This window comes from Oryctolagus cuniculus, chromosome 18 (assembly GCF_964237555.1).
Source record: "Oryctolagus cuniculus chromosome 18, mOryCun1.1, whole genome shotgun sequence".
Lineage (NCBI taxonomy): Eukaryota > Metazoa > Chordata > Mammalia > Lagomorpha > Leporidae > Oryctolagus > Oryctolagus cuniculus.
This window is the reverse complement of record NC_091449.1, coordinates 23735458-23757924: the sequence shown is the minus strand read 5'-3', so window position 1 is coordinate 23757924 and position 22467 is coordinate 23735458. Positions and strand designations below refer to the sequence as shown.

General features: G+C 55.5%; 1 protein-coding gene across 20 annotated transcripts in view; it reads right to left on the bottom strand.

The window, feature by feature from the left end:
* The window catches only part of ANKRD27 (ankyrin repeat domain 27), a 54187-nt gene that overhangs the window by 2342 nt on the left and 29378 nt on the right, over positions 1–22467 (bottom strand). For 7 of the 20 annotated variants that reach the window (XM_070063570.1, XM_070063557.1, XM_070063569.1 and 4 more), the window contains 16 exons: positions 22317–22409; positions 19746–19873; positions 19551–19633; positions 18261–18376; positions 17483–17575; positions 14932–15129; positions 13167–13226; positions 12947–13066; positions 11986–12030; positions 10231–10353; positions 7022–7219; positions 6229–6348; positions 4458–4619; positions 2595–2706; positions 254–323; positions 15–87 (listed from right to left, as the gene is read on the bottom strand). In XM_070063570.1, coding sequence (XP_069919671.1) covers positions 15–87; positions 254–323; positions 2595–2706; positions 4458–4619; positions 6229–6348; positions 7022–7219; positions 10231–10353; positions 11986–12030; positions 12947–13066; positions 13167–13226; positions 14932–15129; positions 17483–17575; positions 18261–18376; positions 19551–19633; positions 19746–19873; positions 22317–22409 — 1794 coding nt within the window. Of the gene's footprint in view, positions 1–14; positions 88–253; positions 324–2444; positions 2707–4457; positions 4620–6228; positions 6349–7021; positions 7220–10230; positions 10354–11985; positions 12031–12946; positions 13067–13166; positions 13227–14931; positions 15130–17482; positions 17576–18260; positions 18377–19550; positions 19634–19745; positions 19874–22316; positions 22410–22467 lie in introns of all 20 variants that reach the window. The other 13 variants (XM_070063565.1, XM_070063553.1, XM_070063562.1 and 10 more) reach the window with 4 other exon arrangements.

The following is a 22467-nucleotide window of genomic DNA, read 5'->3' as shown; positions in this document are numbered from 1 at the left end:
GTTCAGTAACTCACCTCACGCAAAGAACCTTCAGTAAAATTAGGAACACTTCTACCTCTTGCCATAATCTCCCTTGAAGTCCTTCCCCTGAAACCCAAAATAAACTAAGTATTAACCCAACAGAGATGTTTGGGATGGTGGTGTGAACACTCTGGCCACAAGGTGGCAGCATTAGATGACTGCATATGTGTCCACGGCCAATCAGAAGGGATTGTAAAGCCACTGTAAAGTGGAGGCAGCTCCGGATACTCACTTGAACTGACCCACAAAGCAAAACTCTCTTGTGAAAGGTTCATTGGGGAGCTCGTACATTTTTGAGTTCCCTGTAGAGAAAAGGATAAATTAAAATTGCAGTATATGGCTCGGTGCTGTGGCACAGTGGGGAAAGCTACTGCCTGCAGTGCCAGCATCCATGTGGACACCAGTTCAAGTCCCAGCTGCTCCACTTCTGATCCAGCTCCCTGCTAATGTGCCTGGGAAAGCAGCAGAGGATGGACCAAGTGCTTGGGCCCTGCACTCACATGGGAGACCCAGAAGAAACTCCTGGCTCCAGGCAGGCCAAGCTCCGGCCACTGTGGCCATTTGGGGAGTGAACCACAAGATGGAATCTCTTTCTCATTCTCTCTATAATCTGCCATTAGAATAAATAAATGTATCTCTTTCTTTAAGCTTTATTTAAGTGTTCGAAAGGCAGAGTTAGAGAGGCAGAGGCAGAGAGAGGTCTTCCACCTGCTGGCCCACTCCCCAATTGGCCTCAACAGCCAGAGCTGTACCGATTCAGAGCCAGGAGCCAAGAGCAGCCTCCCAGTCTCCCACGCGGGTGCAGGGACCCAAGGACCTGGGCCATCTTCCACTGCTTTCCCAGGCCATAGCAGGGAGCTGGATCAGAAGTGGAGCAGCCAGGACACGAACTGGTGTCCATATGGGATGCCAGCACTGCAGGAGGCGGCTCCACCTGCTACACCACAGTGACAACCCCTAAATATATTTTTAAAAATTTGCAGTGTGAATAAACTTTCCATTTTTCTGTTCTAATGAAATTCAGAAAATTGTTGCTTACTTAAAGGAACATATTAGCAAACACCTGTTTATTGCTGTGTGAGCCCCCCCCCCACAAGAAAATACATCCTTAACTCACAGATACTTCCTACATTCACTACATATGGCCAATTATGGTGAGACAGTCACAGGGTTGTGATTTTAAAAAGAAGAGATGGAACAAGGATACCTTCTAAACAAAACAAAAAAAAAAGCCAAAACCACAAAAATTTTTAAGATGCACACATCCCAGTGCCGGTGCCGCGGTTCACTAGGCTAATCCTCTGCCTTGCGGTGCCGGCACACTGGGTTCTAGTCCCGGTCGGGGCACCGGATCCTGTCCCGGTTGCCCCTCTTCCAGGCCAGCTCTCTGCTGTGGCCAGGGAGTGCAGTGGAGGATGGCCCAAGTGCTTGGGCCCTGCACCCCATGGGAGACCAGGAGAAGCACCTGGCTCCTGCCATCGGATCAGCGTAGTGCGCCGGCCGCAGCGCGCCGGCCGTGGCGGCCATTGGTGGGTGAACCAACAGCAAAGGAAGACCTTTCTCTCTGTCTCTCTCTCTCTCTCACTGTCCACTCTGCCTGTCAAAAAAAAAAAAAAAGATGCACACATCCCATGTTGGAGGCCTGCTCTGAGGTCCACCTTCCTTGCCAATGTGCACCCTGGGAAGCAGCAGGCGGTGGCATAAATACTTGGGTCCCTCCAACCCATGTGGGAGACCAGACCGAGTTCCAGGCTCCTGATTTTAGCTTGGCCCAGCCCTGGTTCTTACAGGCATTTGGGAAGTGAATCAGCACATGGAAAATAGTCCCAACACTGTTGTTCTAATTATCATCAACCTCTGAATGCCTGCAAATTAAAAACAAAAAGAAATTTAAAAGTAGCATTTTTCCCTACATGTCCAGGAAATGGCTTGGACACCTGGCATGGAATATGAGGCATGAAAGATAGTGTCAGAGGTTGCCCCTGGCTTCCAGCTGAGCCCTGGAGGTGATGCTGTGCCCTCCTGTCCTGCTTCCTCAGAAATGTCATTATGATAGACCAGAAAACCCGTACCAAGGGAAGCCTGGGGTCGGGGCTGTGGTGTAGTGGGTAAAGCCACTGCCCGTGACACCGGAATCCCATACGGCTGCCCGTGTGAGTCTCGGCTGCTCCATTTCCAATAGAGCTCTCTGCTATGGTCTGGGAAAGCAGTGGAAGATGGCCCGAGTGCTTGAGCCCCTGCACCCATGTGGGAGACCTGGAAGAAGCTCCTGGCTCCTGGCTTCTGACGGGCTCAGCTCTGGCTGTTGCGGCCATTTGGGGAGTGAACCTGTAGGTGGAAGACCTCTCTATTTCCTTCTCTAACTTTGCCTTTCAAATAAATACAATAAACCCTTTAAAAACTAAGAAATGCTCACCACTTACTTCAGAACACGGATCTCTTTGGTCCACGTATCCCCCACCAGAGTCCGGATCATAACTACATTTACGGTTACAGTGCAGTGGGAGCCAGCAAGTACCCATGCATTTCCAGATAACCCAGGCTGAGGTGCCAGGACGAAGGTGAGCGCTCACATTTTTTCCTGATCTTCACAGTAACACACTCCTTGCTGTCTGGCTCGCCAGCAGCCTCTAGCGAGGCGACGCAGCTCGGGACGACCTGAAGTAACTCCATTATCTTGGAATTCTACAATTTGAAAGGAGAGGTGACCGTGACAGTCTGTCCTTGTTGGGGAGCCCCAGGTCAGCCCTGCTGTGGCTGGGCAGGAAGGGCTCAGAAGCAAGTGCAGACAAAACCGACAGGCCCCAGTGCTGAAAGCTGCCGGCCTGGGAGCCCAGCTCTGCCCCTGCCGACCGCACCAGCGCCTGGTACTGTATGGCTATCCGGAGGCCTCCGAGGGCCCGCCAGGGAGTGGAGTCCTCAATGCCCACCCTCATCATCATCTGAGAAAGAATTTAAACAGGGTTTGAAATATTTCAAATTCTGTTAGGAAACATCCCTGGAAATAAGTGGGTTGGATTTATGGAGACTTTAACATCTCAACCGTGTCAGCAAACGAGATTAAAATTCAGAGTGAGAGGGGATGGTGCTGTGGCGCAGCAGGTTAACGCCCTGGCCTGAAGCGCTGGCATCCCATATGGGCGCCGGTTCGAGACCCAGCTGCTCCACTTCCGATCCAGTTCTCTGCTATGGCCTGGGTAAGCAGTAGAAGATGGCCCAAGTCCTTGGGCCCCTGCACCCGCATGGGAGACTGGGAAGAGGCTCCTGGTTCCTGGCTTTGGATCAGTGCAGCTCCAACTGTTGCAGCCAATTGGGGAGTGAACCATCTGATGGAAGACCTCTCTCTCTCTCTAACTCTCTTAAATAAATAAATAGGGCCAGTGCCATGGCTCACTTGGTTAATCCTTCGCCTGTGGCACCAGCAAAACATATGGGCACCGGATTCTGTCCTGGTTGCTCCTCTTCCAGTCCAGCTCTCTGCTGTGGCCCTGGAGGACAGTGGAGGATGGCCCAGGTGCTTGGGCCCCTGTACCCACATGGGAGACCAGGGAGAAGCACCTGGCTTCTGGCTTCGGATCAGCACAGCCCCAGCGGTAGCGGCCATTTGGGGAGTGAACCAACAGAAGGAAGACCTTTCTCTCTGTCTCTCTCTCTCTCTCACTGTCTAACTCTACCTGTCAAAAATAAATAAATAAATAAATCTGGGCCAGTGCTGTGGCTCACTAGGCTAATCCTCTGCCTGCTGTGCCGGCACTCCGGGTTCTAGTCCTGGTTGGGGTGCCGGTTCTGTCCTGGTTGCCCCTCTTCCAGTCCAGCTCTCTGCTGTGGCCCGGGAAGGCAGTGGAGGATGGCCCATGTCCTTGGGCCCTGCACCCGCATGGGAGACCAGGAAGAAGCACCTAGCTCCTGGCTTCAGACTGGCACAGTGTGTCGGCTGTAGCAGCCATTTGGGGGGTGAACCAACAGAAGGAAGACCTTTCTCTTCTCTCTCTCTCTCACTGTCTAACTCTGCCTGTCAAAAAAATAAACAAATAAAAATAAATCTTTAAAAAAAAATTTTCAGAGTGAGAACTGGAAAAGCAAAGAGCCCCCTTCTGCCCAGTCCTCGGCCACCACCCACAGCACTGGAGAGGGCAGGACGCTGGAGTCACAGTTCTGCAGAACCAGCGACGCCCACACACTAACACGCCCTCCCTGGGCTGCGGCTAAGACAGAGGGACTGCAGCAGAGGCTAACTTGCTACTTCCCCTCAAGTACTTGACACATGGAAGTGTGCCAGCCAGGTGGCAGCAGGGGACGGGCCTTGGAACACCACCCCAAAAGGATGGGTCCCAGCTCCCGGGGCCTCGGGACCTAGGCCTGCCCACAGGCTTCGGCACAGGGACTCGGAGGCCCCTGAGGGCGGGAGTCCCCGGCTCGGCAGCGCTCGCACTCACGCGTTCAGCACAGTCCACGGCCGTGCGCTGCCTCTTGTTCATGATGTGCACCGACGCCCCGTGCAGCAGCAGCAGCTCCACCACAAACACGTGCCTCCCCATCACCGCCTCGTGCAGTGCCGTGTTGCCCTTGTAGTTGCAGGCGTTGATGGCGGCCCCGTGCTGGGGGAGGGAGGGCTCACGTCAGCACGCGCGCTGGGGAAGGGGCACGCGGGGCCCGGCGGGGAGCATCTCCTAGTCGCTTCAGGTGTCGCGGGGAGAGTGACCCTGGGAAGACAGGCTCAGGCACAAAGGCACGGCCTGCGGCACCCGGGGCTAATGCAGAACACGGCAGAAGCGAGGACAGCTGACGCCCACGGGGCACCTGCAGCCCCACAAAGCCAAGGCTTGGATAAACAGGACAGTACATGGAAAACAGCCGAACAGACTGGGCTAAATGACACGCATGTTTGAAGGCCACCGAGATGAGCTGCCTTTGAGTAACATAGATTGGGACAGGTTGGTTTTCCCCTGCTTCTTTAAATTCTTTGTTCTAAAGTCAACACCGTTTTATCAAGAACCAGGACAGGGCCAGCGCTGTGGCACTGCAGGTTAAGCCTGTGACACCAGCATCCTGTATGAGCGCCCGTTCGAGTCCCAGATGCTCCACTTCCAATCCAGCTGTCTACTAATGGGCCTGGGAAAGCAGCGGAAAATGGGCCATGTGCTGGGTTCCTGCCACCCATGTGGGAGACCTGGATGGAGTTCCTGGCTCCTGGGTTTGGCCTGGCCCAACCTTTGCTGTTGTGGCCATGTGGGAAGTGAACCAACAGATGGAAGATCTCTCTTTCTCTTTCTCTCCCCCTCTGTAACTCTGCCTTTCAAATAAAATAAATAAACTTTTTTTTAAAGACTTATTTATTTTACTTGAAAGTCAGAGTTACACAGAGAGAGGAAAGGCAGAGAAAGAGAGAGGTCTTCCATCAAATGGTTCACTCCCCAATTGGCCACAACGGCCGGAGCTGCACCAACCCAAAGCCAGGAGCCAGGAGCCTCCTCCGGGTCTCCCATGCGCGTACAGGGGCCCAAGGACTTGGGCCATCTTCTACTGCTTTCCCAGGCCATAGCAGAGAGCTGGACAGGAAGTAGAGAAGTCAGGTCTCGAACCAGCAGCTATGAGATGCTGGCGCTTCAGGCCAGGGTGTTAACCCGCCAGCCCCAATAAATAAATCTTTAAAAAAAAAAGGGGGGGGAGCTGGAGCTGTGGTGTAAGGGTAAAGCCACCACTTGTGACGCTAATTTGTGTCCCGGTTGCTCCTCTTCTCATCCAGCTCCCTGCTAATGGCCTAGGCGCTTGCATCCTGCCACCCATGTGAGAGCCTGGATGAAGCTCCAGGCTCCTGGCTTTGGCCTGGCCCAGGCCCAGCCACTGCAGCCATCCGGGTAGTGAACCAATGGACGGAAGCGCTCGCTCTTTCTCTCTCTCTCTCTCTCAATCTCTCTCTCTGTGTGTGTGTATCTAACTCTGCCTTGCAAATAAAAAGGAAGAGGGAGACAAAGGAGCACTGGCAACCCACACTTCAGGTCACAGCACCCCCAGAGGAAACGAGGTGAGGCCCAGGCCTTCAGCCACAGCAGTGTCTGTGTCCCCGATGGAGCAGTGCCGACGCTGAGGCGCCAGCCCAGGCCCATCGGAGAACGGCGGGCGGATCGTGTTCACGAGCCCCGTCCCCGCTCGGCGCCCCTGGCACTGGCAGGAGCCTCGGCCGGCAGGGCTGGGGGGGACCCTTACCTGCAGCAGCAGCGCCGCGACGTCGTGATGGCCGCCGGAAGAGGCATAGATGAGGGGCGTGTTCCCACTCCCGTCCTTCGTGTTGGGTTTCGCGTGAGAATCCAACAGATACTTCACCACCTGGACCGGACAAGAAGTCTCAACTCCAACGGGAACACGCGGCAGCCGGGGGTGGGGGCTGGGTGGGGGAACTCCTCTAACTTGGGACCCTGCTGACGTTTCTCCAGGCTTTCGGGGAAGGCTCTGCATGGGGCCTCGCCTGCGGGAAAGGAGGCGGCTGCAGGCCGAGGGTGAATGCGGGCGAGGGCTCCGACAGGCACTCAAGCTTTCATTTCAGCTCCGCACCCACGCTCTGCAGAGGTGGGAATAGGACCCATTTCACAGATTAGGAAGCTGATGCTCCAAGCGCTGTGCTGGGTGTTTATGAGATGGGAGGCCTGAATGATAGTCCCTCTCTTCAAAACTCTGACAGAGGAAAATGAAGGCATACACACAAAGACCATTTTCTAAAAGTTCATCATTCAAAAATTATTTCGTGGCTCCTTCTATGGTGCCCCGACTGTACTAAACTGGCAGAAGGAGTAGAGGACTCTGGGTAGGGCCCTTGATGACTAACCCCAAGCACAGGAGCCAGCTCTCGCTGGGGTCAGAGGTGAATGACAACACAGGAAAGGAGCTGGCTCTCCCAGGGAGCACCGATCTCTCCACCGCAGGTGGAGGGCCGTGCCAGGTGCTGGGGGAGGAAGTGTGCCCATGCCCTGGGCCAGCCACCCCCCGGGGGCAGAGCCCATGCCTGGAAGTGGCCCTTCTGGCAGGCCAGGTGCAGGGGGGCGGCCTGGCTCGCGGTGCTGGCGCCGACACAGGCACCGTGCTTCAACAGAAGGGGCACGAGGTCCGCCCGACCGTGCAGGGCGGCGATGTGCAGCGGGGAGCAGCCGTCCTGGTTGGTCACGTTCACACCAAGCCCACTGGCGGGAACCTTTGCCAGCTTCTAGAGGGGGCACAAGACAGAAACAGAAATGTCATCAGTATTCAGGAAGTCAGGCCGAAGGAACCGAACTCATCTGTCCAACAGCTCCCTGTGCAAAACTGGAGAGCCCGGTGGGACCCAGACTCACTGCGCCCAGGTGAACCCCTATTTTAGAAAGGTTCATCACAGCCAATGACGGGCTTCCACGTGCAGCAAAGCCAGCCCCCTCCAGGCTGCACCAGCATGCTGGACAATTCCCTGGAAACCAAGTCTGGTCCATAAATGGTCCTGAAATGACTGGACATCCATAGATGGAAACACTCTATGTCAGTCCTTACCTCACAGCAAATACAAAAGTCGACGTGCCTCCCCAGGGACGGGCCTTTGGTCAGCTGACCCAAGTCAGAGTGCCTGGGCCAATCCCTGGACCCGGCTCCTTAGCCGAGCTTCCCCCAGGGCAGACGCTGGGAGGCAGCGTTCTGTGGCTGAAGCAGGTGGGTCCCTGCCACCCACAAGGAAGAACTGGGTTGAGTTCCCAGCTCCTGACCTCAGCCTGCAGCTGCAGGCACTTGGGGAGTAAGCCAGCAGACGCGAGCTCTGTCTGTTTTTTTTCTGTCTCTCTGCCTCTCAAATAAATAAAAATTATAAAAATAAAAAATAAGGGGCAGGCATTTGGCATAATGCTTAAGTCAACACAAGTGTGTGTGTGCGTGTGTGTGTGTGTAAAATATGATCTCATTTACATAAAAGTCTATAAAACATGAACTAATTCATTTTTAAAATTTTTTAAAGACATTCATTTGAGATAGAGCTATAAACAGAGGGAGAGACAGAAAGGTCCTCCATCCACTGGTTCACTCCCCAAATGGCCACAACAACTGGAGCTGGGGTGATCCGAAGCCAGGAGCTTCTTCCAGGTCTCCCACGGGGGTGCATGGGCCCAAGCACTTGGTCCATCCTCCACTGCCCTCCCAGACCACAGCAGAGAGCTGGATTTGAATAGGAGCAGCCGGGCCGCGAAACGGTGCCCAAATGGGATGCTGGCGTTTACCCGCTACACCACAGAGCCAGCCCTGAACTAATTCATTTTTTAAAAAGATTTAGCTACTTATTTGAAAGGCAGAGTGACAGAGAAAGAAAGGAAACACAGCAGAGATATTTTCCATCCGCTGGTTCACTCCCCAAACACCCAAAACAGTCAGGGCTGGGCCAGGGGAAAGGCAGATGCCAGGAGCTCCCCCTGGGCCTCCCACATGGCTGGCAGGTACTCAAGTAATCCAGTCATCATCTGTTGCCTCCCCCTGTTACATTAGCCAGGAGCTGGATCGGAGGCAGAGTAACCGGAACTCAACCGGCACCGACAGGAAGGCAGCATCACCAAGCAGCGGAGTGACCCACAAAGCCACAGCACTGGCTCCGTAGCAAAGCTTTTTTTTTTTTTTTTTTAGCAAGGTAGCATTATTTTGCAATTCAAGGAAAATACCAGTCTATCCGTTTGGGAAGGTTAAATTCATTTTCCTAGATTGGGACATCTGCATCCATAGTGAGACAGCTAACACACAAGGACATACTGTATACATCACACAATTTACAGCTGCTCAAAAGAAAATGAAATACTTAACAAAACATAGACTCTGTATGCTAAAAACCACAAAATGTTGATGAAAGACACCAGAGAGGACTGAAATACTTGGACAGTGAAATACTTCACTAAAGACAATATACAAAGAAGTTATTTCTACCCAAATTGATCTAGAGTTTGTTTGAAGATTTATTTATTTGAAAGGCAAAATGACAGGGAGAAATGGGGTTCGGGGAGAGCTGGGAGGTGACAGAGAGAGAAAGAGAGAGAGGTATTTTCTATTTGCTGGTTCACTCCCTAAATGGCCACAACAGCTTGGATTAGCCAGGCTGAAAAAGCCAGGAGCCTAGAACTCCATTTGGGTCTCCTGTGTGAGTGGCAGTGGCCCAAATCCTTGGGCCATCTTCCACTGCCTTCCCAGGCACATTAGCAAGAAGCTGGATTGCAAGTGGGGCAGTCGGGACTTGTACCAATGCTCATATTGGATGCTGGTGCCGGCGTTGCAGACGCTGGCTTAACCTGCTACATCACATCGGCAGCACCAGATCCATAGTTTTAATGTAATTCCCACGAAAATCCCAGCAAGTGTTTCTTCAGACAGACACAAAGTTACTCTAAAACTTAAATGGAAGGAGCAGGCATTTCGTGGCTGAGATCCCTGCATCCCACAGCAGAGTACCTGGGATGGGCAGCTCCTGACTCCAGCTTCCTGCTAACCCAGACCCTTGGAGGCACTGGGCTCCTACCGCCCATGTGGGAGAGACCTGGATTGCATGCCCGGCTGCGGGCTTCAGCCCGGCTGATGTGGATTTCTGAGGGGTGGCCAGCGCCTGGAGCTCCCTCTGTCGCGCCCCTAAATGAACTAACCAGCGTAGTCAATAATAATAAAGTATGTATGACAAGGCACAGGCGTGGGAACAGCTCACACTGTCCTGGCAGAGAGGAATGACTTGGGAGGAGTCAGCCACCCTCCGCGGGTCAAAGCTGCCTCTCCAGTGACAGGAATGAAGACAGGCAGGACGTAGCGGTGGGGGGACGCAGAGCCTGAAGACAGACCCACGCAATCCAGGGTCCACTGAGGCCCCTGGCGGGTCAGCGGGGGGAGGGACAGCCTTTCCGACAAGCACCGCTGCATCAAGTGGGCACCAGTGGCCAGAAGAAACAGGCAAGATAAAGCTCAACCGGAATCTCACACCTTGACAGAAGTTACCTCAAATTGGATCAAGGACTTAACTGGGAAATGTACAAGTAGCTTCCACAGCTGGATCCATACTCGTGGTGGCTTCTCTCCAGCCTGGGCTAACAAGGAATCCCCATGGCAGCTCACAGGCTGCCTGTTAACAGGCACGCAGGGAGGATGCGGCTGAGAAGCCCAGAGCTTTCCCGAGGGAGAGATGAACGTGCCCCGCCCCCCACCACCAGCAGCAGCAGGCGCGAAGCCAAACCTTACCTTCTGAGCAGGAGCACACTTGGGGCACTGGCACAGCGGGTGGCAGAATTCAAGATCCGCGGCGCTGCCGGCACCCTCCGCCTCATCCAGGTCCTCCTCTGTCCACTCCAAAAGGTAGCGCACCTGGGGTTCAGAGCGGGGAGAAACAGGAACTTAGCATTCACCCCGGGCAGGCCACAGTGTCTTACACACACACACACGCACGCACACGCACACACAGGCACACACTCTCCTTCCTTCATTCCTTCCTCAGCCACGGAGCCATTTACACGGCGTCTGCTACCCTGTGGATGCCAGGTGCGGCTGAGCTCAGGCCCTTCTAGGTCCTCCTAGTGGGGACCCAGAGAGCCGAGGCGGCCACTGTCACAGCTGACATCAGAGGGAACTTTCTTCTACCTTACAAAGGGCAGGCAGGGCGGCCGCAGTGACAGCCAACACCCCGGGCCTCCTGTGGGACCTGCTCGGACGCTTGTGCCAGCCTCTGCCCTCTCAGCTGACAGAAGCACACCAAATGGCCAACAGCTGCTCTGAGGGTGCCCGGCTAAGCACACACAGGCTCCCCGACTCCACGCTGGGGCTCCTTCCACTGTAACGCACCAGCCGTGCACGGGAACATTGAAAAGAACTCCAAACAGCCCAAATGTGTGTCCTAGCAAAGACTAGTTTTTAGAACACGCAATTTGAGAAACAAAAACAAAACACGTGTCTAGACCTGGCTCTAAGTGCTGAGCAGCCAGGCGTGACGCAGGGTGCTGGGGACAGCCCAGACGACAAATCCTCCTCCCCGGGGCACTCCCTGCAGAGCAGGGCCACGGAGCACAGAGGACAGGTGGGCTGGGGAGCGATGGGCAGGTGGCACCTGTGGTTTAGGTGTGGACCCCAGGCACTGGGCAGTTGGTCTCTACCTGGTGCCTTTGTGAGCGGCCTCAGCTCCCTGCCTGCTGGTCCCCGGCAGGAGGAAGTGCAGACACCAGGGCACAGGACAGCCATTGCTTCCCCACGCATGCGGTGCCAAGGCTTCCACCGGGGAAGCCCCCAAAGAACACTGGGTCCTCCTGGGGCCGGTCTCATGAGCAGCAACCCAGCATCAGCCTGACTTCCCCTAGCCCCAGGAACCACGGGTCGACCTGATGGACCAACAGGGGCCTCTGGGCAATGCAGTGACAATGACATTCAGATTCCTGATATCCCAGTGATTTCTGTGCAAACCCCATCATTGCTGGACAGCTCCCTCTTCATACAACTGACTCAGGGCTCCTCCATCAGAAGCCAGAACCAGCCTGGGAAACCATGCACAGGAACCTCACGCGGGCTGCCTCCCTGCCCACTTAAGCCTACCAGGTGTGCCCACCACCCAGCAGTGATGGTTCGGACAGATGCAGTCCCTCAAGCCGCGACACCCTCTCCAGGTGCCAACTCCTCTCATCCAGTCACTCGGACCTGCCCACAGCTGCTGCAGGACCACGCCAACACTGGTGGTCTCTGCCCTTGCCTCCACCACCTTCTGTCTCCCCAGAGCCCTGCCTGCTCTCAACACCAGGCCACCTGCCTTGCTCCCCGGCTCGAGGGTCTGGCTCTGAGCCCCTGCACTTGGCTGGCATTCCTGCCAACCTCTCACCACACTCCTGCCACAAGAACGGCCAAAGCACTGGGACCATGCTCACGACCCTCCTGCCAGTCCCCAGCAGCACGCGCTCCTCAGAGGCGCCACAAGGGGGCAGCTGCGGGAACCCGAGCGCACGTCTCAAAACTCACCATTTCCAGATCGCCATCAGCTACCGCTCTTAGAAGTTTTTCTACCTTGAGTAAAGGAAGCGGAATGTTAGAAACGTGATTTTAGTAATGAAATACTAATGGAAGTACAAACCCTCTGCAACCCTAGCAGCTCTCATGAGTCTCTTCGTTTGTGGCGTTTAAGTGTCTCATTTAGCGTCTTTCCAACATTCCTACACCTGCCCAGCCGGCACATCCCAGGAGGCTGCTAGCATGCAGAGGACTGGCTGTCACTTGAGATCTAGGATGCGTGAGCATTACTCACGTGGGACGATGAAGGGGTCAACTCAGCACTCGTGATCCAGGGGACAGTGCCACGCGGGCGGCCACCCCTCCCATCCCATGAAGGTTTCAGGTCCCCATCACGGCAGGCCATGTCCCCTGGCCTGCCTTGCTGTGGTGCTGCATTGATCGGGCCCTCTGAGAGCAGGCCATGGCTCAGGGGTCCAAGGAGAGAGACACTGGGGTCGACCCGTGAGAACCAACCCCGCGTGGTGTGGCCACACTGCCCAGTGACCGGTCTACTGGGCTGACACTCAGACAGACTCTAAGTTAAATGAGGCTTTTACAAAACGCAGTGTGTGCTTGCAAGTCAATGCTGGCTGGCACAGACTTTGCAAGAAGTGAGAGTTACTAACGGTTACTGACTGGAATGCTGTGGGGGTGGAAGGTGGAGGGCAGAGAACACACTCTTACGGATCTGAAGTCGGGGACCCACAGAAGATTCCTGCGCCCCACCCCCCAGCCCCCTCTGAAACACACGCACGCCACACCCAGCCAAGAGCTGCTCAGGGAACAGACCATGGAAGGCAGCACGAGTACAGAGCAGTCAGAGACGCAGCTGCCCCAGCAACTGGGGGGCAGCCGACCAGGCAGCCCTTGAACTGGCCGCCGTGACAGCGGGGCCGCACAGCGTCCTCTGCCTTCCAGGGGGAAGCCTCACCTCTCTGTAGTCCTTCTTGGCCTCCTCCTGCCTGGAGCTCGCTGATGCCGACGAGAAGCTGGAGCTGGAGGAGCCCTGGCTGATGGAGTCCCCGGAGCGTGGAGGCGACTGCTCAGGGCCCTGCAGCGGAGCCAGACGGGTGGGGGGGGGGGGGATGAGGAGTGACCCACACGCTCGAGGAGCAGCGGAGAGGTCCTCGGTCCCCAGGGAGCTCACTCACCTCAGCGGACTTCTGCCGCCTGTCGAAGGATGGCTGACGGGCTTCCAGGATGGCCAGAATCTAGGTGGACAAAGGGGACACGAGAAGCCCCGAATGGGAAGGGCAGCAGCAAGCAGCACCACCTACTCCCCACCCCATCCTCAACAGCCGCACAGCAAGAGCATGACGTCCTGTGGGGCAGCTACAACCCCGCGGAGAAACCAAGACCCCAGTGGGCGGGAACCCACTCAGGACGGCGAAGGGCTCCTCCAGGGCTCCGAGGACAGGAGAAGCCCAGGCACAGACGGGGCCTCCATGGCACCCAGGCCTGTCCACATACATGAGTGTGAGCTTTCTGAACCCACGGGTCTACTCAGGGCCGAGCCAAGGGTCCTGCACCTTCCCTCTGCAGGGGTCTCTGTGGAAGGGTCTCTGGCTGGAGCCAGCTCTGTCCCAGGCCAGGGTGGCCAGGCTCAGCCCGGGGGTTCGGGGCAATGTGGCCGGGACCCCTGGGTGCAGGGGAAGGATGGGACTGTTCAGAAAGTGCTCCTGTGGGCCTTTTGCTAAGTGCTGTCACCCCCCACGCACACACAGGGTAGACAAGGAGCACAGGAGACAGGGTGTTGGGTGTGCATAGACAGCGGGGATGGTTTCATGGGAACAAACTTGACTCTAAACTCATCCAGTTGCATAAATTAAATATGCACAACTTTTTCTAGATCAGTCACATCTCAATATAGTGTTTTTTTTTTTTTTTTTGAGAAAGAAACTGTAACGTTCCCAGATTTAGATGGTGACCAAGCTGAAATAACTCCCTAGCAGAGAGCTGGAATCATCAAAGTGATGCAGCAAAAGTGAAACACTGGGCCCAGCATCTTAGTGCAGAGGGTTAAGCCGCAGCCCGTGATGCAGCACCCCCTGCTGGAGTGCTGGTTTGAGTCCCAGGTGGTCTGCTTGTGCCCTAGCTCCTTGCTGATGCACCTGGGAAGGCAGCGGAAGATGGCCCAAGGGCTTGGTCTCCTGCCACCTACATAGGAGACAAAGGTAGAGTTTCAGACTCCTAGCCTCAATCTGGCTTAGCTCCAGCTGTTGCAGCCACTGGTGGGGGGGGGGGGGGGGAGCAAAACTAGCAGATGGAAGATCTCTCTGTTGCCCTGCCTTTCAAATAAATAAAATAAAGCTTTTTAAAAAATCTATAAGGCAGAGAGTCAGGCCCGTGAACAGGAGGAGTTAGAGACCTGCTTTAGACAGAATCGCTGATGTGATGCTGGGGTGCCTGTGGCAGTGGCGGGGGGTGGGGAAGCCTGCATCTCTCAGGGGCCCTGCACCCACCAGAGCCGCTCCCCTGCCCCTGCCCTTGCCCTTCAGGTTGCAGAACTGTGTTTCCAGAAATTACACCCAGGGAGAGGTGACAGATCACTTGTGAGAGAAAGCTACACGCAATGACGTTCAGAATTGAATGAGAACAAAGCTCGTGGCGCCCAAGAAGCGCTGGGAACACAGGGCTCTGGCACACTCTGCCTTCAGTCCCCATGCCCACAGCCTCCTTCCTCGTGTGGAGCCACTGTCCCCTCGCTACCCACCCCGTGTGCTGGGAGATCACTGGCACTCTGAGGCTGCAGACAATATAAATAAGTAAAACCCATTAGCAGTGAGCTCCCAGATGCAGCTGAGACGGTGGCGACCAAGCTCCACCCTCAAGCACGGATGCCGTTTGTCCCACAAGGCCAGTCTGACAACATTCATTTTGGCAAGGTCATGCTGTGGCCGGAGAGGGAAGAGCTACCTTGGAGTTTAAGGCACAGGTGAGCGGCGTCTCTCGCAGTCTGTTCTGGGCGTCGGTGGGGGCTCCATTTTGCAGCAGTGTCTCTATGATGCCTTGGTAGCCCCAGCGTGCGGCTATGTGCAGGGGGGTGTCTCCCTTCTCGTTGCCGATGTCTAGTCTGCGTGACTGCGCGTCATAGTAGACCAAAGCCTTCACACACTGCAGAGAAACCGGGACATGGGCCCACTTAAGAACCTGCCAGCCCTCGGCCATGTCTGCGCTGTCTCCTTGCCCTCAGTCCATTTCCCAGGTCGGCCAAGGCGCCACCCCCAAGCAGTGTATAGCGAGACATACTTGGGACTCAAGAGGGCCACACTACCTGACTACTATTTTTAAAGAGGATCCAAGTGCCACTCAATGAGAAATAGTGAAAAAACAAAAATGACGTCTCCGTGCGCAGCCGGTTGCCAGAGCAGCCTGAGGCCACCATCCCCTAGAGGGCCCGCGTGCAGGACTGTCCCCTGGCCTGCAATGGCCCTGGGCACTTGGGTTTGGGGACTGTTCCCACAGTTCCCTCACTGGGCCTCCACAGCTCTGCATGGCAGGCGGCTGAGGTCGAATGAGTGCTCGCCTTTTGGGAGCAGGCACTCGGGCACACGCTGGGCACAGGGTGCTTCCATGACAAGCCTCAGCAGAAGCGTGGGCCCGGGTCTCTAAGGTGCGCCCCTGGGAGGCCATGCTTCCCACGTGAGGCACAACGCACTCTGCAGGGAGGCAGCACACACATCCTGGTGACTCCACGGCCAGGGACTGCTGGGAGCTCGCCCAGTTTCCTTGACGTGCTCCATGGGCCTTTTCCCTTGGAGGCTTCTGCTCTGCAGCCTTCCACTTTAATAACCCATAACTGTGGGCGCAGCGATGCCTGGTCTCGTGAGTCCTCCCAGCCAATCACTGACCCTGGGGTCGTCTTGGGAGAGCCTGGCACAGCACCCATGATAGATCACTGCGCAGCTATTAAAGAAGGGGCTGGATCCACACTGGCTCACCTGGAGCATTCCCACAATGTGGTCCCAGGTTAGGACAAGCGTAGGGTATGAGCCCATTTTTGTACATCGACCACCTACCCAGCCTAGGTGTAAATCTGTGTGTATGAAGCTGTGTAAGCACCTATGGAGAGAAGCGGCATGGAGAGCAGGTAGGAAAAGTCACACACACATAGTGAAACAGTCAGTGGGCCGGCGCCGCGGCTCAACAGGCTAATCCTCCGCCTTGCGGCGCCGGCACACCGGGTTCTAGTCCCGGTCGGGGCGCCGGATTCTGTCCTGGTTGCCCCTCTTCCAGGCCAGCTCTCTGCTGTGGCCCGGGAGTACAGTGGAGGATGGCCCAAGTACTTGGGCTCTGCACTCCATGGGAGACCAGGAGAAGCACCTGGCTCCTGGCTTCGGATCAGCACAGTGCGCCGGCTGCAGTGCACTGGCCGCGGCAGCCATTGGAGGGTGAACCAATGGCAAAAGGAAGACCTTTCTCTCTGTCTCTCTTTCTCACTGTCCACTCTGCCTGTCATAAAAATAAAGAAAGAAAGAAAGAAAGAAACAGTCAGTGAAGAGAAATGAACACGTACAAAGGTAAGAACCAGATGGTGGCAGCAATGAATAGAAATGATTTAATTTCAAGACCAGTTACTGAGCAATTAAGTTTCAGATTTGTTACTTCAATACAAGCAGCTATAATACATTTTAAAATGTTTTCAGCTTTCACAAATTACCTCCCCAGTGTTCCAATAATTATCAAAACAGAAATGCAGCACTGGGGGCAGACACCTGCCCTGGAGGTTAAGCCGCCAGTCGGGACACCCATGTCCTCAAGGTGCCTGAATCTGTGTCTTGACCACACTCTGGCTCTAGATCCCTGCTGATGAGCAACCTGGGAGACAGTGCAGGTCCTGGCTCCTTGCCACCCACCTGGGAGACCTGGATCCAGTTCCCAGCTCCACTGCAGGCATTTTAGGAATGAACTGGTGGATGGGAGTGTGCACCCTCACACACACGTGCTCTCTCTCTCTCTCTCTCTCGCTTGCCCTCCCTCCCTCCATCCCTCTTTTTACCTCTCAAATAAATAAATAGGGGCTGGTGCTGTGGCACAGTGAGTAAAGCCATCACCTATGGTACCAGCATCCCGTATGAGTGCAGTCAAGTCCCAGCTGCCCCACTTCCGACTCAGCTCCCTGCTCATGTGCCTGGGAAAGCAGCAGAAGGTGGCCCAAGTGCTTTGGGCCCCTGTACCCACGTGGGAGACCTAGAAGAAGCTTCTGGCTCCTGACTTCGGATCAGGCCCAGCTTCAAGTGTTGTGGCCATTTGGGGAGTGAACCAGTGGGTGGAAGACCTCTCTCTGTGTGTTTCTCTCTCTCTCTAACTCTGCCCTTCAAATAAATAAACAAATCTTAAATAAATTAACCAAAACAAGATAAACAAAAACAAAAAACCACCATTAAACTAATCAGAAATCCACATTTCTCCACGAGTGGGGGTGGGGTGGGGGGACAACAACTGGGGACCAGCAAGTGCCACTCACGTCCTCGTGGCCGTAGGTGCAGGCCAGGTGGAGAGGGGTGTTGCCGTTGTTGTCCTGGGTGTCGGCGCTGGCCTTGTAGTGCAACAGCAGCAGCTTCCCAAGGAGAGAAGAGGGAGGGTGAGCCCCCGCGGCAAACACGCACACGGCACACACAGCTGCGCCGGGAGGCATGGCCACGAGTCTCACGAGGAGGCATCACTCATTCCCTTCTCCAACCTCATCCCCTTACACAGCTTAAGCAGCCCCAACCCCAAAATCCAACACTCAGATGCCCCACGTAGGAAACCTCGAGTGCTACCAAGGTGCCACAAGTGGGAAATGCCACACTTGACCTAAAGTTGCCGTCAAAACATGGCCAGCACCAGAACCACTGCAAACGATTGCCTTCAGCCTGTGAGTGAGGCGCATAGAAAACATACACGAGTTTTGTGTTTAGAGGTGGGCCCCTGCCCCCAGCTATGCCACCGTGTGTATGCAAATATTCCAGCACTCAGAAAAACCTGAAATCCAGTATCCGTCCAGCGCCAGGATTTAGGATAGGGGATGCTTAGCCTGTGACTCCATCCTCCCCATCTCTCAAGAGTGGAGAGAAAAGGAGAAAACCCACGAGGGACTTTTCCTCTCTTAGATGATCAGGAGGTCTCAAACGTGAACCTAACGACCCCGTGCGATGGACTCTGGGAGGCAGCTGTGGCTCGCAGCTCCCAGGGCACTGCTGTGGCAGAGCCTCCAACAGAGGCGGCACGGCGTGGGAGGGGCGCCCGGCCAGCCCACTCACCGTCACGCTCTGACAGCCCTTCTGACACGCCAGGTGCAGCGGCGTCGCGCCGTGGTAGTCTGTGGCATTGACCGCGGCGCCCTTGGAAACCAGGAGGTCGATGAGGGAGGCCTGCCCTGCAGAGCACAAGGATTCACAAGGAAGAAGGAAGGCGCCCGGGCAGCCCAGCCCCCAGCTGCGAAACAAACCACGCTGTTCCACCCCTCGTTCCCTGGCATGAAACACCCCAGGAGCTGTCTGTTCTGCGGAGATGAACCACAGCAGGCGTCACGCCGGGCTGCGCACACCTGGAACATTTGGGTGGCCCTGGCAGGGGACCTGGCTCGGGCCCAGCTCTCCGAAATAAAAGAAACGGCAAAGAGCCACAGGCATCACAGAAGATTCTGGGGTTGGCTGATTCACAGGGTGGAGCATTATGCGGCCATTTAAGAAAATACTGATGAGGAGAAATGTCTCTGTAGGTCCCCGAGTGGAAAACTGCCCAGTTCAGAACAGTGCGAGCCCACACAGGTCACCTACTGCATACATCAGTGCACAGGGATTCCTGACACTTGGAAATCAAACTTCTTTCTTAGAGAGAGGAGGGTGGCTGGTGACACTGGAGGAATTCGTGTTTTCTACCTTGAAGGTGCAATTTTCAAAAACAGTAAAAGTGCTGTGTAGGCCGGCGCCGCGGCTCACTAGGCTAATCCTCTGCCTTGTGGCGCCGGCACACCAGGTTCTAGTCCCGGTCGGGGCGCCGGATTCTGTCCCGGTTGCCCCTCTTCCAGGCCAGCTCTCTGCTGTGGCCAGGGAGTGCAGTGGAGGATGGCCCAAGTGCTTGGGCCCTGCACCCGCATGGGAGACCAGGAGAAGCACCTGGCTCCTGCCTTCGGATCAGCGCGGTGCACCGGCCGCAGTACGCCGGCCGCGGTGGCCATTGGAGGGTGAACCAACGGCCTGGCAGTGAAGCCACCATTTGGGAGGCTTCACTGCCAGGCCAAGTGCCTGCCCCTGTACCTGTGTGGGAGACCTGGAAGAAGCTCCTGGCTCCTGGCTTTGGATCAGCACAGCTCCGGCTGTTTTGGCCAATTGAATAGTGAACAGCAGATGGAAGACCTCTCTCTCTTTGCCTCTCCTTCTCTGTGTAACTCTGACTTTCGAATAAATAAATAAATCTTAAAAAAACAAAATCTGCCATTCTTCTCTTTCCAGCCCTTGAGGAGTGGGCCCACTTCACCCGCTTCACCGCACCTCCCCCCATCAACCAGGCACCATCCACTGTGCCTGACGACCCCAGAGACCACGTACCACAGAGGGCGGCCACGTGCAGGGGCGTGTGGCCCCTGTCATCTCTGGAGAACGGAGTGACAATGGAGGGATCGTTCAGCCTCCTGAAACAGAGTGGAGACATGGAGGGACCACCCCCAGCACAGCCTGGCCATGCCACTCGCCGGGGCGGGGATGAGTGCGCTCACGCCGCAGGGCCCCGTGGCTCGCCCTTACCCGGACACGAGCTTCTCGCAGTCGTCGCAAAAGCACAGCGGGTGGCACATGGTCTGGGCGGCGTCTCGGTCGTGGTCTTCCTGGCTCAGGAGCCTTTCCACTTCCTTCTGGTCGCCTGATGCAATGTGCTAGAAAATGAAACCCAAAGCACCGTCCGTACGCAGGACGTGTCAGCGCGTTATGAACGCGTGACTCTCTTCAGAGTCCTCGTAGGAACACGCATCTGTGTTTTTATTTACGACGCGATCAGCTCTCGGAGGCCTGCTGCGAAGCAATCCAGGTGAACGGGATAAGAAGGTGGGGACCAGGTGAAGCCAGGCTGGGGACGGCTGCACGGCAGGCTGCTTGTTTCACAAACGTCAGCAATCTCCCATAATTTAAAACATAAATAAAAAAACCAGGGGCAGGCACTTGGCCTGGCAGTGAAGCCACTGTTTAGGAGGCCACGGCCCATACTGGAGGGCAGGGTTCCATCCTCAGCCCGGCACCCAGCTCCAGCTTTCTGCCGATGCCCACCCTGCGGGGCAGTGCTAACGGCTCAAGTGTTTGGGTTCTCAGCACACACACAGCAGACCTGATGGAGTTTCCTGGCTTTGGCCTGGCCCACTCCTGGCTGTTGCAGGCATCTGCAGAGTGAACTAGGAACCAGTGACAGCAGCTCTCTCTCCCTCTCTCTCTGTGCCTTTCAAAAGGGAAAAAAAAAAAAAAAAAAAAAAAAAAAAAAAAAAAAAAAAAAAAAAAAAAAACCATGCAAAGCCGTAGGAATAGGGTGCAGGGAACGTATCTCTGAACTTCAGCATGGGCTGTGACATCTCAAGGCCTAGTCCTCTTACACCTTTTTTTTTTCATTATCTATTGTTTAAAATTTTTATTTCATTTTTAAAAATTTATTTTATTTGTATGAAAGGCAGAGTTACAGAGAAGGAAATATGGAGAGACAACACCTACCCCTAAAATTCTTATGTCTTTTTTTTTTAAAGAGTTATTTATTGCCAGCGCCACGGCTCAATAGGCTAATCCTCCGCCTGCAGTGCTGGCACACCAGGTTCTAGCCCCGGTCGGGGCGCCGGATTCTGTCCCGGTTGCCCCTCTTCCAGGCCAGCTCTCTGCTGTGGCCCGGGAGTGCAGTGGAAGATGGCCCAAGTGCTTGGGCCCTGCACCCCATGGGAGACCAGGAGAAGCACCTGGCTCCTGGCTTCAGATCAGCATGATGCGCCAGCCGCAGCACACCAGCCGCGGCAGCCATTTTGGGGTGAAACCAACGGCAAAAGGAAGACCTTTCTCTCTGTCTCTCTCTCTCTCTCTCTCTCTCTCTCTCACTGTCCACTCTTCCTGTCAAAAATGAAAAAAAAAAAGTTATTTATTTATTTGAGAGTCAGAGTTACAGACAGAAAGAGGGAGAGACACGGAGAGAGGTCGTCCACCTGCTGCTTCACTCCCCAGACAGCCGCAAAGGCCAGAGCCGGGCCGACCCAAAGCCAGGAGCCAGACCAGAAGTGGGGCAGCCGGGACCCACACAGGTGCCCATAGAGGATGCCGGCACTGCAGGCGGAGGTTTAACCTACTATGCCACAGCATCTGCCTCTGTCTTTATTTTATTTGCAAGAGAAGAGAGGGAGAGAGAATCTCATCTGCTAGTGCACCCGCCAAGTACCCACAACAGCCAGGAACTCAATCCGGGCCTCTCATGTGGGTGGCAAGGACCCAGCTCCCAGAGCATCACTGCTGTCTCTGGGGTGTGCATCAACAGGAAGCTGGTATCAGGAGTAGGGCCAAGACCGGAACTCAGGCACTAACACGGGTTGCAGGCATGCCTGCGAGGCAGAGCCAGGCCACGTGCCAGCTCCCTTCTTTTATTCTAATAGCCTCAGCATCCGGAAAAGAGAACAGCTGTGATCAGCAGGAGCCCTCATTAACTGAGAATCCAGCAGAGCTCAGGCCCTGTGACTCCTGGAGGTGCTCCCTCCATGGAGCCCACCCGGGCTCCACAAAGCCTGGCAGTATCAGTAGGCTCTGCAAGGAGATCTGCCCTCACCACCCAAGTGCTGCGTCCAGCCTGGGGCTGGCATTCGGCTCCAGCGCTGCCTGTCCCTGTCGCCTGCACGGTAATTAGGTAATTAGCCGTCACCAAGGGGGAGTGCAGCTGTAAGCCGTGAGCCAGACTCTGGCCTCCCTCCCAAGGAGGCCCCTTAGCTCTCCGAAGGGAGAGTGGCCGCCTGCAGTACGTGGGATGGCCCAAGCTGGTCAGTGAGTACCTGAGCTGTCTCCACTGACAGGTAACCAACTCACCAAGGAATCAGGCCCCGAGTGCGCAGCACACACGCACACAGACATTTGCAGCCTGCAGCTCCTTGGCCAGGGCCACCGGAGCAAACTTCACCAAACCTGGAGAGGGGCGCCAGCCCAGGAAAAGGCGCCAAGCCCTGAGTCCTCAGTGCACTGCCCAGCACAGTGGACATCGTGGGAAGTGGGAAAACATGCTGATTCCAAATTTAAAACCTCGGCATTCCCGGCACCCACCCTTGGCCCAAAACGAACGCCGGCGTTCACACAGTCACCCTGGGGTCTCACCTTGAACAGGCAGTCGATGGGAGTGGAAGTCATCTGCGACAGTAAGCTCATTCTCTGCTTAAGGAACAGTCTGTCACCAAATCCCTCCGACTCCTGCAGGAAAGCCCAGGCAGGGGGCGTGAGACGTCAGGGCACACGCGCCAGCCTCGTA